Raw genomic sequence first — 16,596 nt, forward strand, 5'->3', positions numbered from 1 at the left:
GGGTGGCGTGAGGGGCCACGGAGACACTGTATGAGGAGCACCTAGACGGGGTCTGGCTCCTGGTAGATGCTCATAAGTGACAGTTGCTGGGATTATTTCTGGGACCTTCCTCGGAGTGGCTACTGTCCCTGAGCCCTGTGGAGGGGCCCTGGGAGATGTGGTGCCGGCTAAGCACAGGACGTCTCTCTGGGGTGCTAGGGCCCTGGCCTTCTGCTGCAGAGAAGGTGACAGGTGTGGGTCCCTTACCTGCGTGTTCTCCTGCTGTCCCCACCCAGCGCTGCCTGGACTGGAACCGTGACATCCTCAAGAGGGAGCTGGGGCTGACGGAGCAGGACATCATCGACCTGCCCGCTCTGTTCAAGATGGATGAGGACCGCCAGGCCAGAGCATTCTTCCCAAATATGGTGAGACCCCCCAGAACCTGACCCTCACCCCACGCCACGTAGGAGGTAGCCAGATCCAGGAGGAACCCCGACTGAAGGTATCCAATCAGGAGGCCCACGTCCTGGTCCCGGGTGAGCTGCTGTGTGACCTCACCCCGGGCACTCACCCTCTCTGAGGTCCTCCATTCCCTCCTAGCAGGGATAGGCTTGTCCTAGCTTCCTCGCCAGGATAATGAGAGTCCTATACCTCAAGGGAGAGGAAGCGCTTTGCATCAAGTACAAAGGCCTCTGTGTACAGAAGGGATCCTTGTTATCATAGAGGGGAGACTCCATGAGGCAGAAAGCAATTAGATCAACACACACACACACGTGAGCTCAAGTGCACACGAATGCACTATAAACCCACGTGTGTGCATATCCACACACACGTATAAGATGTATGTGTTCGGATGTGTGCACATTCGCCCACGTGAACACACGTGAACTTACACGTGTGCACACCTTTGCACACACGTACACACAAAGCAGGGGTGGCCTGGTTCTCCACCTCAGCCTCGCCATTCATGAGTTGCTTAGCCTCCTCTGGGCCTCAGTTTCCCCATCGATAAAGAGGGGATTGTTCTAGTACCTTCTTCATAGGGTTAAGGAAGGGTCCTCGGAGCTTGGGTCAGGGCAGATCTGTAGCCAGAGCCACTAAACGACTGACCCTGTGGTAGGTGAACATGATCGTGCTGGACAAGGACCTGGGCATCCCCAAGCCGTTCGGGCCCCAGGTGGAGGAGGAGTGCTGTCTGGAGACACACGTGCGCGCCCTGCTGGAGCCCCTGGGGGTCACCTGCACCTTCATCGACGACATTTCCGCCTACCACAAGTTCCTGGGGGAGGTCCACTGTGGCACCAACGTCCACAGGAAGCCCTTCGCCTTCAAGTGGTGGCACATGGTGCCCTGACCTGAGGGAGCCCCGGAGCATCCCTGCTTCCCTGAGTCCTCCAGGCCTCTCGCACCCCAGGGGCCCTCCCCTGCCTGACCTGACGGGGTGGCCCCGCTGGGAGACCTACGGGGAGCAGGGTGGGATTTGGGGAACTGTGCCTTGTCCTTCCTGGGAAGGGCCTCCGTGTCCACTGAAGCCACCCCAGTGAGCTCACCACTGACCCTCCTGAAACTAGCCGGGCATTTGGCCACTCTCTGTAGAGCCCTGGCACGGGAAACAAAGCAAACCAACAACAAAAAAAATCACATCCCCAGACCAGGCCCAAGAGTTCTCTATTTGCAATTGGAATGAGGGGAAAGGGAAGGGGATTCTGGGATCACAGAGTCTTCCAGCAGCCATGCCCTGAAGTTCAAGGTGGAACACATGGAAATGCACCCTGGGCCCTGACGCACCTTGAACTGCACTGTTATTTCAAATTCGCCTTCCTGGGGTCTCCAGGTGCCACCTCCAATCCATTCCTTACTGCCTCTCAGCCCCCCTTAGCTTTCTCTCTGCAATGCAGACACCCAGCCCTCCTGCTCCCCGAGGGCCCAGGAATTTAGCTCAGAACTTTCCCTGGAAACAGATGCATCAGAGCGGTTTCTCCATGTGCTTCTCCCCAGGGGCTTGAGGCTCTCTCCCCCAGACCAGCACCCCCTGAGCCTGAGTTCAGCATGTAAAGATGCCCCGTCAACCCCAGCCACCTTCTCTTGCCTGGTCCCCGAGTCTGTGGCCAGGCTCTGACCCCTCTCCTGCCACCACCTCAGGTCCCATCCTTCCTACTACTGGCAGCTAAATGCCAGCTTTTTTGCCTCCAGCCACGTTCAGACCTTCCCCAGGGCACGGGAAACAACCCACCCCCTCGGCCTAGACCTCAGACCCAACATGGAAGGACCCTGGCCTCACCTCCAGCCCAAACAGCTGCTGGCCTTCGAGGTGGACCCATCCTCCTGTTGAAGTTCGCCAGTGTGTTTACCAAAGGTTCTCTCATTTGGACACATCCAGATAAATTCCCTGAGTCCAATGAAAACAGTTAACTTCGGCTTAAAAAAAAATAAATAAATTCCTTTAGGACCAGGAGCATAAGTAAATTATAATTTCACTTTGAAGGTTAAAAAAAAAAAGAAGAACTATTTTATAACCAATGAAGATGTTATAAATCTGTGTTCTTGGGGGAACAGGATTTTCACTTTGGATCATTTCATTCGGCCACTCAGTAAGCACTTGTTGCATGGCTGCTGAGCTCGGGCACCGTGCCAGCCTCTGAGAATAGCAAACCGGGCACGGAACCAGTCAGTCCCCAAGGCTAAGAAACTACCTTTCAATGCTCAGCCTTGAGCTGGGGATATAGCTCAGCGGTAAAGCATTTGCCTAGCATGTGCAAGACTGTGGGTTCCATCCCCAGCACTGCAAAAAAGTAAAAATTTAAAAAATTAAAAATAAGCCAGGCGTGGTGGTGCACACCTGTACACCAGCGGCTGAGGAGACTGAGACAGGAGAAGCGCAAGTTCAAAGCCAGCTTCGGCAATGGCGAGGCGCTAAGCAACTCAGTGAGACCCTGTCTCTAAATAAAATACAAAATAGGGCTGAGATGTGGCTCAGTGGTCGAGTGCCTCTGAGTTCAATCCCCGGTACCTAAAAAAAATCAAAAATAAATTTATAAAGTAATAAACAGCCAGCCTTTACCCTTCGATGTTGTACTTTCTAGAAATGCCACTTTATTGCGGCTGGGGATATAGCTCAGTTGGTAGAGTGTTTGCTTCGCATGTAAGGCCCTTGGGTTCAATCCCCAGCACCACCACTAAACAAAGGAAATGCCTCTTTATTCAGGAAATACTCAGGGCACAAATCTTCCCAAAAGTCACTTGACCCCATGAAATTGGGATGGGGGGGTCTTCTTTAAGCAAGCCCCTTTCCCATCCAGATCAGAGACTCAGAAACGGTTGTCCCCCCTCTGGGGACAGTGGCTCCTGCTGGATCTTCTCTGTCCTGTGTGTGCGTTTGGTTCTTGTGGGTTTGTGGGCTTTCTTTTATTTTTATCTAGTCTACATTAAGGGGAAGTGAGCGCTCCCACGTGCAGACGGTGTGTCTTGTAGCTTTTCCTAAAGGTCTCCCCATCCTAAGTCTGTGATCTCTGAAGTTTCTGGAAGCCCCAGGGCTCAGACACTGTCCTGGCCACCTCACTTGCCCACCCGGTGTGCCTCCCCTCGGTGAGGATGTACCCCGTGGACTCGGCGCTCTTCCCCGCCCCCACTTTCTATAAATGTCAACCTAGAACTTCTGTGTTGCCAAACCCAGCCAAGTTCCTGTTTTGATCTTGATTTTGAAATATTCAGTGTGAGATGGCAGGGGGTGTCGCGAAGATGGCCGGAGCTGGGCACAAGTCCGACTTTCTGGAAGAGAGGTCGTGGTAGAGATGGAAAGGTGTTTGCCGAAGAGCCTGACTAAAGAGCAATAAATAAACAGTGCGAGGGGAAATCACGTGGCTGTGGGCGTGAGGTTCTTTGCGGCTTCCTAGATGTGGCCCTGGGGGACACAGACCACATGGGGCCCCGTCTGGCCCTGAAGCCCCTGCTAGTCCGCACACCAGCTCCAGGCTTTCGGCAAGGTGTCTCAAGTGTCTGGAATCACACCTATACTGTGTTTGCATGTGACAGGGCCACCTCCCAGGGTCAAGATCAATATCCCTAGTAAAGTCAGGGATGCAGACCCTGAGACAGCATTTGGGAACCCGTGGTTTATTTAAGAGTGTCCCCAGGGGAAGCCAGTAAGGGAATCGGGAGACTGGGACAGGGAAGGAGAAGCCGAACAAGGTGTGACTTCCGGTGCTGCCACGGGCCCCAGCCCTGAAGGGCACCTGAGAGATGTTCCACCTGGAGGCCGAGTCTCCCCACATCTACACCAGTCGGTCACGGGCTCTGGGGCCTCTGGTTCTCTGAATGGGCGGGCCGCCATAGCCCACAGGGAGCCACCTACTGCAGATGGTGTCTGCAGTTAGGAACAAGGTCAAGGTCGCAGGAGCTGGAAACGGACTCACAGATGCAAAAAAAAAAAAAAGGTGTGGTGGACAGGACACAAACCGTGCCCGCTGCTCTGGGTAGCTCCATGTTCTCACAATGGGGAGTCATCACACACAGGATTGGCGATTTGACCCGTCGTATAATGAGTATAATGACCCATGCAGCAGAGCCACAGTCTAACAGGGTCTGCGTGAGCAAACCCCCAAGACCCTGACGTGGAGCCTCTGGTTGGCTTCTGGACCTCCTAAGCTCCTTGGGACACACCTAGGCCCCCCACTCCTCAGGCCCTTCTTGGGTTTCCGGACTGAGGTGTTGGTGCACCTGTCTTCAGGGGCCAATGCAAAAAAAAAAAAAAAAAAATCACTGGTTCTTTAACTTCCAGGCTTAAGCCATGGTCCAGCCCTGTGAGATCACTCTTCTCTCCTCCCTTTATTGAAATTAACACAGAATAATGGTGCCTACTTACAGTGCAGAGTGATACATGTATACAATGGATAATGATCAAATCAAGGAAATATCCATCTCCTGTCTCCTGAAACATCAATCATTTCTTTGTACTGGAAGTCTTCAAACTTCTGTGTTTCAGCTTTATTTTCTTTTAAATTTTTCTAGACATTGATGGGCCTTTATTTTGTTCATTTATTTACATGGGGTGCTGAGAATCGAACCCAGTGCCTCACACATGCTAGGCAAGTGCTCTGCCACTGAGCCAGTTTTTTATAAAAAAAAAAAGGGGGGGGCCCGACATGGTGCTACACACCTGTAATCCCAGCCGCTCCAGAGACTGAGGCAGGAGGATCACAAGTTTGAGGAGAGCCTCAGCAACTTAGCATGACCCTGTCTCAAATAAAAAAATAAAAAAGGGCTGGAGATATATCTTGGTGGTAAAGTGCCCCTGGGGTTAATTTTTACAAACTACAGCCATTCCACTGGGCTTCAGAACACTAGCATTTATTCCCCTTATCACATCGTAGTCTGGTTTTCATTTTCCAATTCTTTTTATCCCTCCACCCAGCCCTGCCTTTTCATATCCGATCAACGTGGTCCAAGTCACAGCAAGGCTGATCTGAAATAGTTCCCTGATCCTCCCATTCCTGGAACTCCCCAAAAGGTGTTGGTGTGTTCAACAAGTTTATCCAGGTCCTATTTTCACATCGTGGCCATCCCTTACCTCAGCATTGCTGAGATTAGGCTGGGACAAAAAAAAAAAAAAAAAAAAAAAAAAAACTAGCACTTTCCAATAAAATATAACGCAGGCCACCCACATGACTTTAAGTTCCCTAATAGCCACGTTAAAAAGGTTAAAATCAGGGGATGGGGAGGTGGCTCAGAGGCAGAGTGCTTGCCTAGCACGTGTGAGGCACTGGGTTCAATTCTCAGCACCACACATAAATAAATAAATAAAATAAAGGTCCATCTACGTCTAAAAAAAATTTTTTTAAAAGTTAAAATCAGATAAGATTAATGTTATTAATATATTTTCTTTAACCTAGTATACCCAAATTATTATTGTTTTGACATATAATGAAAATTTTAAATTTTTAATGAGAATTTCATATTCTCTCTTTTTTTTTTTTTTTCTGTGATAAATCCTTGAAAACTGATGTGCCTACTATACTTACATCAATCTCTCTTTGGACTAGCCACATTTAAGTGCTCCATGACCACACACTACACAAGTAGCTACTGTTGGGAGGCATAGTTCTAGAAACTTCTCTGCCGGACTGAACCCCAACGAGGGAAACAGGCACCTTCCTTCAATCCCCAGCTACTCTGACTGCAAGGATTAATATGATTTTATTATAATACTTAAAAGAAAAAGGTACAATAGATATCAACCCTTGTCACTGGTGACTAAATACAGAGAAACACCAGGCAGAGGCACTTCTCCTCCGGCTGGGAGACCAGGAGAAGGCCGTGCCGGGCAGAAAGCTCCTCTCGTGTCTTGTCTCAGGCCTGGCTGATGTGAGAAATCTGCTTTCTCACCTGGGCTTCACCCCGGATCCTTCCACTGCAGCCAGCGGGGCTCCTATCAGCCCGCTGGTTGCCTTTGTGAGAGGAGTCCTCGCTGTGTGGCCCAGGCTGGCCTCGAACTCCTCAGCTCAAGAGACGCTCCTGCCTCAGCCTCCTCTTAGCTGGGATTATGGGTACACACCACCATACCCAGCTCAGCCCGACGTTTGGGAAACGAGGGTCTGCCGAGAGCAGATCACGCTGGCTCCTGCCTCAGTTCTCGCCCTCCATAAACTCAGGCCCACCCCACTTCACAGTCCTGGTCACACCCCAAGATGGCTCTGCAGCAGCCTCAGCCAGCATGCCCCCTGGGGCTCCCCTGCGACCCACGTGTTAAAGAGACTCGTCCACCTTTCCAAGGATGTTTGCTTTCCCTCCTGCTGGCGATTTCTGGCACCTGGGCAGTGCTCAGCAAATCTGTTGAGTGACAGAATGAAATATCTGTTCAGCCAGGTGACGGATGCAGAAAAAACAGTTCAGCCATTTCTTTCTTTTTTTATTATTTTTTTTAATTATTTTTAATTTTTCTTACTTTCGGGGATCAGACCCAAGGCCTTGTGCATGCTGGGCAAGTGCTCTACCACTGAGCTCCACCCCAGCCCCCACCATCCTAATCACTGAGTACACACCTGCCAGGTTGGACCACATGGAGCGCCACTGTAGAGGTCAAAATAGTCCAACCGAGAAGATTTCATGTGGTTCCACCTAATATTTGACATTCATTATCTCTCCTAATTTGCGAGACAAAGCTGTGAAGTTATTGACCAACTTTATAGACAGGACAATGGGACTCAGGGAAGGGGGTCGAACAGCCCAAAGTAATGGAAGCAGGATTCACGCTTAGGGTCTGGGCCCAGAGCCCACCACCTGAGCCCTGCCCATGTCTAACAAGTGGGCTTTGTTCCATTCACAAAGGTGGCCCCCACACCAGGCCTTTCTTAGTATGCTGGGTGTCCCGTTGGAATCTCACCAACAAGAAAACCCCGTTACCTGTGAGCAAAATGTCGGAGATTGTAGGATTCCTACAGCCCTCAGAGAGCCCCGAACAAAAAGCCTCTACCTGGCCCCGCAGTGCTGTCTCTGGCCTTCCACGCAGAGCAAGATGTCCTCTCTGCTGAGCATGGTGGCACACACCTGTCATCCCAGTGGCTCAGGAGGCTGAGGCAGGAGGATCGAGAGTTCAAAGCCAGCCTCAGCAAGAGCAGGCACCCAGCAACTCAGTGAGACCCTGTCTCTAAATAACATACAGAATAGGGCTGGGGATGGGGCTCCGTGGCTGAGCGCCCCTGAGTTCAATCCCTAGTACCCCCCAAAAAAATGGCACCTCTGGGTCATGAAAAGCAGACGACCCATATCCACCCACCCAACCATTTCTTTTAACATCTGCTAAACAGCTGTTAGGTGTAAAACTAGAGCAATCCTCTAATTTTTCACCTAAACCAGGACATTTCTGAGAGCAAAAGGGGCCCCCCCAAAATAATTCCACCAGGACAACAGTTGAAATCGGAACTGTGCTGGGCACACAGGATGGGAAACCCCACAGAGAGGGTGACGTCTCACCCTCAAGGAGCTGATGGCCTGGTCAGCTAGACAGACAGGACAGCAGACAGGCTGACGGAGGAGGGGCCCCGATGCACTTTCGCTGAATGGAAAAATGAGTGTGGCACAGAAAGCTGTGGAATCACACATGCACGAGGGTACACACACACACACACACACACACACACACAATTTCTTCCTGCTGGGAGAGTGACCAAGGGTGTTCCTTCCAACTAGGATCAGAGTCAGTTGAATCAATGGGAGAATGAATGGTTGGGCAGAGGGAGGGACTGCCCGCCCCCCTCCGTTGCAAAGAAAGGACTGTGAGCTTGTGACACAACGGGAAATGGTGACCACACAGAGTGGCTAAGATCTTGTCGGGGCTCAGAGAACAATATCCCCAAACAAGGCAGCCCTTGGCATGCTGAGCAGTGTGATCAGAAGGAACTAAGGGCTTTCAGAACAGGCTCAGAATCCAGGTCCCCTAAGCCTGCCTTGCTTCCCGCTCCACCTGCATGGGAGGATTTCTGCCAAGTCCTCTGTCTGCCTAAAGTCCCACCCACCAAAGAAGAAGCAGTGACTTCCGGCCCCCTCCCTGGGCTTTGTGGGAAGACTGAAGTCTGCAAACACACTGGACAGACTTTTGGTTCACACCACCATCCTCTATTTCATAGAGAATCTTTACAAACCACTGTATCCTGGGGGCCCAATGGACTTTGTCCCAAGTCATTTTTGAGTGTTCTTCAAACCCATTGAATCTCCCTAAAAGTTACCTGCACTCCCTATTCCCCGCTTCCCCTATGGAAAAGGGGTATATGAACTTCCAAATCCTGTTGAGCTGATGGGTAATGACACCAGGTGAGACACCGGGTGATTGCCTCTTTGCACATAATAAATGTGTGCCTTTTCTCCAGTCTGTCTTGTCAGTGTATTTCAGAGGACAACGGGGAACTCATGCTGGGAGCACCAGGCTTGAGCCCTGGGAGTCCCCTGGAGGTTGGGGTAGCTGCAGTCCCATGATCCATGCTGCATTTTAGAAAGCAAGAAGTGACCTATGTGTCTTTCTTTCCCCCCACCCCTTTTGGTGGTGCTGGGGATTGAACCCCAGGCCTTGTGCTTTTGAGGCAAGCACTCTACCAACTGAGCTATATCCCCAGCCTGAGTGACCTAGGTTTCTCTATCACAATTAAACTGATCAAACCACAGCTCCTCCTTACATTTAAATATTTTACATCAGGGCTGGGGATGTGGCTCAAGCGGTAGCGTGCTCGCCTGGCATGCGTGTGACCCGGGTTCGATCCTCAGCACCACATACAAACAAAGATATTGTGTCCGCCGAAAACTGAAAAATAAATATTAAAAAATTATCTCTCTCTCTCTTAAAAAAAAAAAAAAAAAAAAAAAACACTAACTATTTTACGCACAAAAAATGAAATAGGTCCGTGGGCACTGACATCAGAAGACCTCCATGACATAGCACTGGACAGAAAGGTGGCAGGTTGCCTCGTGTAGTGGGGAGGAAGAGCAGCACTCAAAGCCACGGATTCCTGCAGAAACGCACGGACCTGCAACAGAAAGATCTGGAAGGAGGGCCACAAAACTGACACTAGCAGTCACCTCCGGGAAGGAAGGCTGACAGAGGGGACTTACACTTTATATTGCTTGAGTGTTTTACATAGTGAGAATTTAATTACATATGTATTTTTAAACAAATTTTAAGCTGCCTGAAATCCTTGACATCTTATATAGGCTGGAGTCTTTCCACCCTGATTAGTGTAATCTGTTCCCCCAAAGATGCACGATGCACCGTTCTCTTTGACCTCCTTCCTTCCCACCCACTGGGTTTCCCATCACCAGTTTCAGATTGATAGCCCCTGACAGCTACTCACTCATTTAATCCTCCTCCCCACGAGGTAACTGACTCCCCCACCCCATATAGTCTCCAATAGGAAACTAATGCAGAGAGAGGTTAAGTAACTTACACAAGGTCACGGAGTAACTGGCGGATTTAACAGAGTTTGAACCCCAAAGACCTGCACACTTAACCATTCTACCTCTCTGTCTCCCTAAAAGGTAGAGTCGCCTTTAATATTCTGCATCTCTGTTTTTCTCAGTCAGCTGACATCTGGCCACTACAAATGAATATTCCTCACCTCAGTTCCTTCTTGTATGGTTCTGTCTCTAATTTTTTTTTTTTTTAAAGGATGGTCAAACTACAGATTCAGTTGGAAAGGGAGTTTCATTGTGCGTGATACACTGTGTCTGCAATCTGCATACCACACGAGCCCACAGAACCAAAATTAACTGCTAATTTGAGAGTATGCGGTGCTGTGTGCTGCAGCAGGTGGGTATGAGGCAGAGGTTGGCAGGCAGTGACCTCTGAATGCGCGCGTGTGTGTGTGTGTGTGTGTGTGTGTGTGTGTGTGTGTATGAGCAGTGCTTCAGGGCTCAGCGGCAGAAGGTCCCCAGAAGACTCTGGGCCACTTGCTAAGTCCCAGCAGCTGAGATGACTTCAGCTGTGTGAAATGCAGACTCAGCTGGAGTGGGGGTGGCTGGTGACTTTTCCCTCCGGGAGTTCCATAGAGACTGCTCATGAAATCCGAGAAGATGTAGCATATGATTGCCTCTATCCCACTCAAAGAGAATATTTTGAGAACTCTAATTATATGGTGAGGTTTGCATGGGATGAAGAAAGAGGGTTTGGATATAAGCCCTTCCTGAGAGCAGGTTGGCAAGGGTCGCTAGGGAGCCCTGGGCAGTGCTGTGGGGCAGGGGCACCCCCTGCAGGTGAACCAGAGTGGCCGCAACACTGCGATCCCTCCACCCGGTGCATGCCCACTGCCCAACCCTCGACCCAGAGAAGATGCTGACCTACTGGCTGTGTGACCTGGGGTGAGTTGTCAACTCTCAGAGGCTCAGTTGCCCCTATTATAAATGAAGGGCCCTAATCCCTACCTCCTGGGTTGTTGTAACGATTAGAGACACCAAAGATACGCAAAGATACACAGTAAGCCCTCCAAATTTGGCTGCCATCAGTAGCTGCAGCTGCAGCCCCATTGTCTCCAATGCCAGCATCATGAACAGCACTGAGGAAATCACCCCAAGACCTAGCAGAAGGGGACTTCTCTGAGAACGAGGCCAGGCAGGGTCGGGGTGGGGAGAGAAGAGATCTGAACCAGGTGGCCAGTTGACATTAGATTTGCCAACTCAGTCTATTCCAATTCTGGGAGACGGGATTGTTGTTTGTTTGTTTTTTTAATATGTTTTAGTTGTAGATGGACATAATACCTTTCTTTCCTTCCTTTCTTTCTTTCTTTCCTGCTGAGAATCAATCCCAGGGCCTCACATGTGCTAGGCAAGTGCTCTACCACTCAGCCATAACCCCACCTCCTCTCTAGAGCCCCCACAGTGTCTAACCACACTAGAAAAAAAAATATCCCAGAGAGCTGGGATAGACTTGGAAGAGCCTAGATGTTTGCAAATCTCGCTGTAGTGCCAGTCCTGCCTGCAATGACCCACGGAAGGGACTCACTCTGCAGCTGAGGAAGGAGAAGGAAGCTCTGCTGCCCATCCTCCGTGGGGTCTCCAGCTTGCCCTGCCGCCAGGTCAGAGGACTAGGCCTGGTGGAGGCCTGGGCTGGGGGGAGAGTCGATCTATCCACCCATCCCCGGCTTTCTCCTCCATCCCCGCCCACCAGGCTCCCTCCTCCCTTCTTCTCTGGTCCCTGAAAATGCACCCAACCCCCTTGAGGTACCCAGAAAGCACTTTAGTACTGATACCTTCGAGAAAACAAACAGGGGTTCGTAAGACTAAGGATAAGGGAAGCGGTTCAAAAAACAGTCAAAGTAAGAGTCGTCTGTGGTCGGCACCAAGTGAAAAGAACTCCCAGTCTCTGTACTGGCTAAGTCCTCTTGCTTTGCTTGGAGAATACTGGTTGTTCTTTGCAGTACTGGAGATTGGACCCACGGGCACTTTGCCACTGAGCTACAGCCCCAGCCCCTTTGACCTTTATTTATTTATTTGTTTGTTTGTTTGTTTAGTTGTCAATGGACCTTTATTTTATTTATTTTTATATGTGATGCTGAGAAGCAAACCCAGTGCCTCACACATGCTACCAGTCAGCCATAACCCCAGGCCCTGGGTTCAAACCCCAGCATCATAAATAAATAAATAAATAAATAAATAAATAAATATTGTAGTAAAATATTATCTGTCTGGATTGCCAAGTTTTGGGGCCTCTTAAATTTGATGCCCCTGGTGAATACCTCCCTCGACTCACCCAAGTTCTGGCCCTGAGAATGGGAGCTGCCTGAGTCATCACTTCTCTGCTAAGATGTCCCCAGTCTCTCCTTTCACCTCCTACAAGAAACGGGGTCGGCTCATCCTCTGTGTTACTGCTTCATTCAACCAACCAATATCGAGTGCATACCTACCCTATGCCAAGTCCCAAGTCAGACATTTAAGAAACAAAAATGAATTGTTCATGTATTAAGTATTTATTGGCCACCTACTGTGTGCCAATCACTGAGTCAGGGTCCAGAACACTCCAGTCAGGCTTGATTCTCAGCACCACATATAAATAAATGCATAAAATAAACTTGAAATGAAAGTTTTCTCAAAATGAAAAATAAGGGGCCTAGGTTGTGGCTTAGTGATAGAGCCCTTGCCTAGCACATGCGAGGCCCTGGGTTCAATCCTTAGCACCACATTAACAAATTAAAAGTATAGTGTCCAACTACAACTAAAAAATAAATATTAAATTTAAAAAATAAAAAATCAAAAGGCCTGCCATGTGGTAGAGCATCTGTCATGAATGAGCCATTGCCATTAATATAGACCAAACACATTTGTGTCTTTCCACAGTGTCAGAATTCATTAAATAACAATAAAATCACAGACATTCAGTGGTTACAATTCACCAAATACTTGTGGGTCACCTAATAAAGTCACAAGCTGGACAATCACAGGCTCTTTTACTCCAATCTTAACTACTAATACCTATAATACTGAAGTCACACATCGCACTTTATACAGTTATGTATTCATAGGTTACAAAAAGGCTAAGAAAGGGCCTGGCACAGTGACGCACGCCTGTAATCCCAGCTACTCAGGAGACTGAGGCAGGAGAATCCAGAGTTCAAAGCCAGCCTCAGCAACTTCCAGGCACTAAGCAACTTAGTGAGACCCTGTCTGAATAAAAATAAAACAGGGGGACTGGGGTTGTGGCTCCACAGTGGAGTGCTGGCCTAGCATGTGCAAGGCACTGGGTTCAATCCTCAGCACCATGTAAAAGTAAATAAATAAAATAAAGGTCTTGTATCCAACTACAACTAAATATATATATATATATATATATATATATATATATATAAATAAATATATATATATATACACACACACACACACACACACACACACACACACAAGTTCAATTCCCCTCTACCAAAAAAAAAAAAAAAAATTCAAACAGACTTACAGATAGCCATAAAATTCAAAGAAAAGAAAGTAGTGGGGGGGGCTGGGGATGTGGCTCAAACGGTAGCGCGCTCGCCTGGCATGAGTGCGGCCCGGGTTCGATCCTCAGCACCACATACCAGACAAAGATGTTGTGTCCGCCGAGAACTAAAAAATAAATATTAAAAAATTCTCTCTCTCTCCCCCACTCTCTCTTTAAAAAAAAAAAAAAAAAAAAAAAAAGAAAGTAGTGGGGATGGGCCAAGCCCTCAAACTGCCCCCAGAGGGGAGAAAGACCCATGGGAAGGGGAGTTGTTCAACAGTACGAGCTATGCTGATGGCTGCTGCAGAGCTGTTTTATTAGGGCTGGTCCAGGAGTGATCTTCTAAGGGAGGACAAAATTGGAGCTGAATCTTCAAAGATGACATCCACCATGTGAAGGGGACAGGACACTCCTGACGCCAGCACTGGGGTATACAAGGGCACAGAGGTGAGGAACGAGGAGGGGTGCCTGGAGGCCTTGGAGCACACAGTGGCAGTTGGTGGTGGGTGGATGTGGAGAGAGATAGGAATCCAGATGACGCTGGGCTTCTAGCTTGGAGAGAGGGCGGGTGACAGTACTGAGAAGAGCAGAAGTGTGAACCCTGCAGGTGGTACGTACACTGGGGACAGGCTGAGTGAGAAGGGCCATGGGACACCCAGATAGAGATGCCCCGGGGACAGCCGAGTCAAAGGAGAGGATCAGCCCGAGAGACGGAAGAGGGCAGTGGCTGGGGTACGCAAGGCAAATGACTTCCTACATTATGGATGAGAAGGCTCCACCGTCCACCACAGGGAGTAAGTATGGATTTAGAGGGAAGCAGTTTGTCTCGGAGGCAAATAAATCTTCCAGATAATAAAGTCATCTGATATTTCCCCTAAATCTAACCCTCCTTAGCCCTCCAGCTGGAGGAAAATCCTTTAGGTTGCCCTAAATTACAAGAAACTAGAATAGGTTGATGATACAAAAGACAATTGATACAACATCATACTTTTCGGTTTAATTTTTAATTCTGAACTTGATTCCCAGCCCTGAGGGAAGAAAGAAGTCCTAAAGCATAATTCTCACCCAAATTTTTTGCTCAGCTTTCCTCCTATAAGAGAGTCTATAAGCCTGGGCGCCATGGTGAACGCCTGTAATCCCAGCAGCTAGGGAGGCTGAGACAGGAGGTTCAGAAGTTCAAAGCCAGCCTCAGCAACTGGCAAGGCCCAAAGCAACTCAGTAAGACCCCATTTCTAGATAAAATATAAAAAAGGGCCAGGGATGTGGCCCCGTGGTTAAGAACCCCTGGGTTCAACCCCCAGTGCCCAAAATAAAAAAGTGTAAAATGAAGACACTTATTCCAACCCGATAGTTGCTGTGGGGACCAGATGAGACAGCCCACGTCAACATATTTGTAAGAAATGAGGTTCAGTATAACATAAAGCATCTGGCATGGTGTCTAGTGAAACGCAGTAAGTCACTCTCAGGATGAATGGAAACAAAAAAAATCTGGGGTCACATCCCAAGGACACCTTGGGAAGATAGTCAGGGGCAGACCATGAAAACCTCTAAGTCCTCCAGCAGCTGGACCTTTATGGAATCCCAAAGTTCAGGCGGAGGTGCAGCCGCCCAGGAATTTATTATCTAACTTTAAGCTCCCCAAATCCCCATGAAGCTCAGGAATGATGTGACCGCAGGGTGCTCGGGCCCATTGGCACGAAGTGCCCCTCATAAATCAAGGTCTCACTTCTGCTGGCCCAGAATGTTTTGCCAAGGTGACCTGCACAAAGCAAAAGGGTAGTTTATCTAGGGGTGGCCTCTGCCTTCAGATGAAAAAGCCCTGATCCTGCCTCGAGGAAGAACTCTCTAGAAATATACCCCACGATGCACATTCTTCCTTCACCCCGCCAGGAGCAGAGGGAGGTGACAGTCTTCCAGGATTTCAGCCAATCTGGGCGCCCATTTCAACCCATGGAGCAAACTGGAGAAGCCTGTTCCAGTGCAGGGGACCCGTCCTTCAGAAAGGTCAGGATGACCTCTACCTCATCACCAGTTCCCCCAAAGCAGCCATTCATCACAGAATCTTAAATCACTTGGCCAACAACCCTAATGATTCAGGTAAGGAAAGACGAGGAGGGACTTGTCCAAGGTCACAAAGCCTTGAGGGGAAGACTCAGGGTGAGCTGGGGGTCCATGTCTCACTGCACACCCCCCTTAATAAAGTCACATGGGCAGAATAGCCTGGTTCCAGTCCGGACTCCAAAAATTTAACCCCATGCCAACAATTCTTCTGGCCATCTTAATTTCTCCAGTGGAGAAATGAGCTGTGAGCATGGAAGCCAAAGACTATAAGATGGTGCCTTGTCTTTAGCCAATAAAGTGGATAAAGAGGAAAGACACCACCCCTGGGAAACACCAGGACCTAGAAAGGCATCAACCCACACAGATGCTTGGGACCGCACCAAGTGACGCCCACTCCAGCTATCAAGTCCCCAAAGTAAATCAGACTCTGAGAAGACGCAGGAAGGGCGCTGGAAGAAGCAGCTCTCTTGACTAAATGGCAACTTAAAAAACAAAACATAGGATTGTTGTGGGATTGGGAGGGTGGATCATGTTTTTTTTTTTTTTTTAATATTTATTTTTTAGGTGTAGATGGACACAACGCAATGCCTTTATTTGTGTGTGGTGCTGAGGATGGAACCCGGTCCCGCCCTGCTAGGCGGGCGCTCTACGCTGAGCCACCATCCCAGCCCCAATGGATCATGTTTGCCGCATGATTGAAATCATTCTGGCGCTCCAAGGACAGGGTGCCTGCCCTGAGCGCACCCCTACTTTAGGAGCAGAGCGCAGTGTACTCTAACTGTCCCGTCACTTGTCCATCTCCGCCAGTGGAGCGGGAATTTAGTAAGTGGCTTGCTCACTCGCTGTAGCATCCCTGAGCGCCTGGCGCAGGCCACATGGCAGGGGCTTCATGCATACTTATGAATGGACGAACGACACCTTTGCCAGCCGTCTTTGTAATCATTCATTAACAGTCCCAATTTCCCCGGCACCGAGGGGTTCTCTAGTCTCAGTGCTAAAATCTGAACAGTCAGAGAGGAGTGGCAATTTTAACAAATTCTCAGGAAGAAAGGAGTTTAATCAAGGCCAGAATTCAAATTGGATGGCTCCGCCCCTTCTGGGCCTAAGCCCCA

General features: G+C 49.3%; 1 protein-coding gene across 1 annotated transcript in view; it reads left to right on the forward strand.

The window, feature by feature from the left end:
• Positions 1-3,835, forward strand: part of Padi2 (peptidyl arginine deiminase 2) — a 40,233-nt gene extending 36,398 nt beyond the window's left edge. The window contains exons 15-16 of the mRNA XM_076861177.2: positions 276-404; positions 1,100-3,835. Coding sequence (XP_076717292.1) covers positions 276-404; positions 1,100-1,333 — 363 coding nt within the window. The 3' untranslated portion in view covers positions 1,334-3,835. The remainder of the gene's footprint in view (positions 1-275; positions 405-1,099) is intronic.
• The last annotated feature ends 12,761 nt before the right edge of the window (positions 3,836-16,596 follow it).

Source organism: Callospermophilus lateralis, chromosome 7, assembly GCF_048772815.1.
Source record: "Callospermophilus lateralis isolate mCalLat2 chromosome 7, mCalLat2.hap1, whole genome shotgun sequence".
NCBI classification, from domain to species: Eukaryota; Metazoa; Chordata; class Mammalia; order Rodentia; family Sciuridae; genus Callospermophilus; species Callospermophilus lateralis.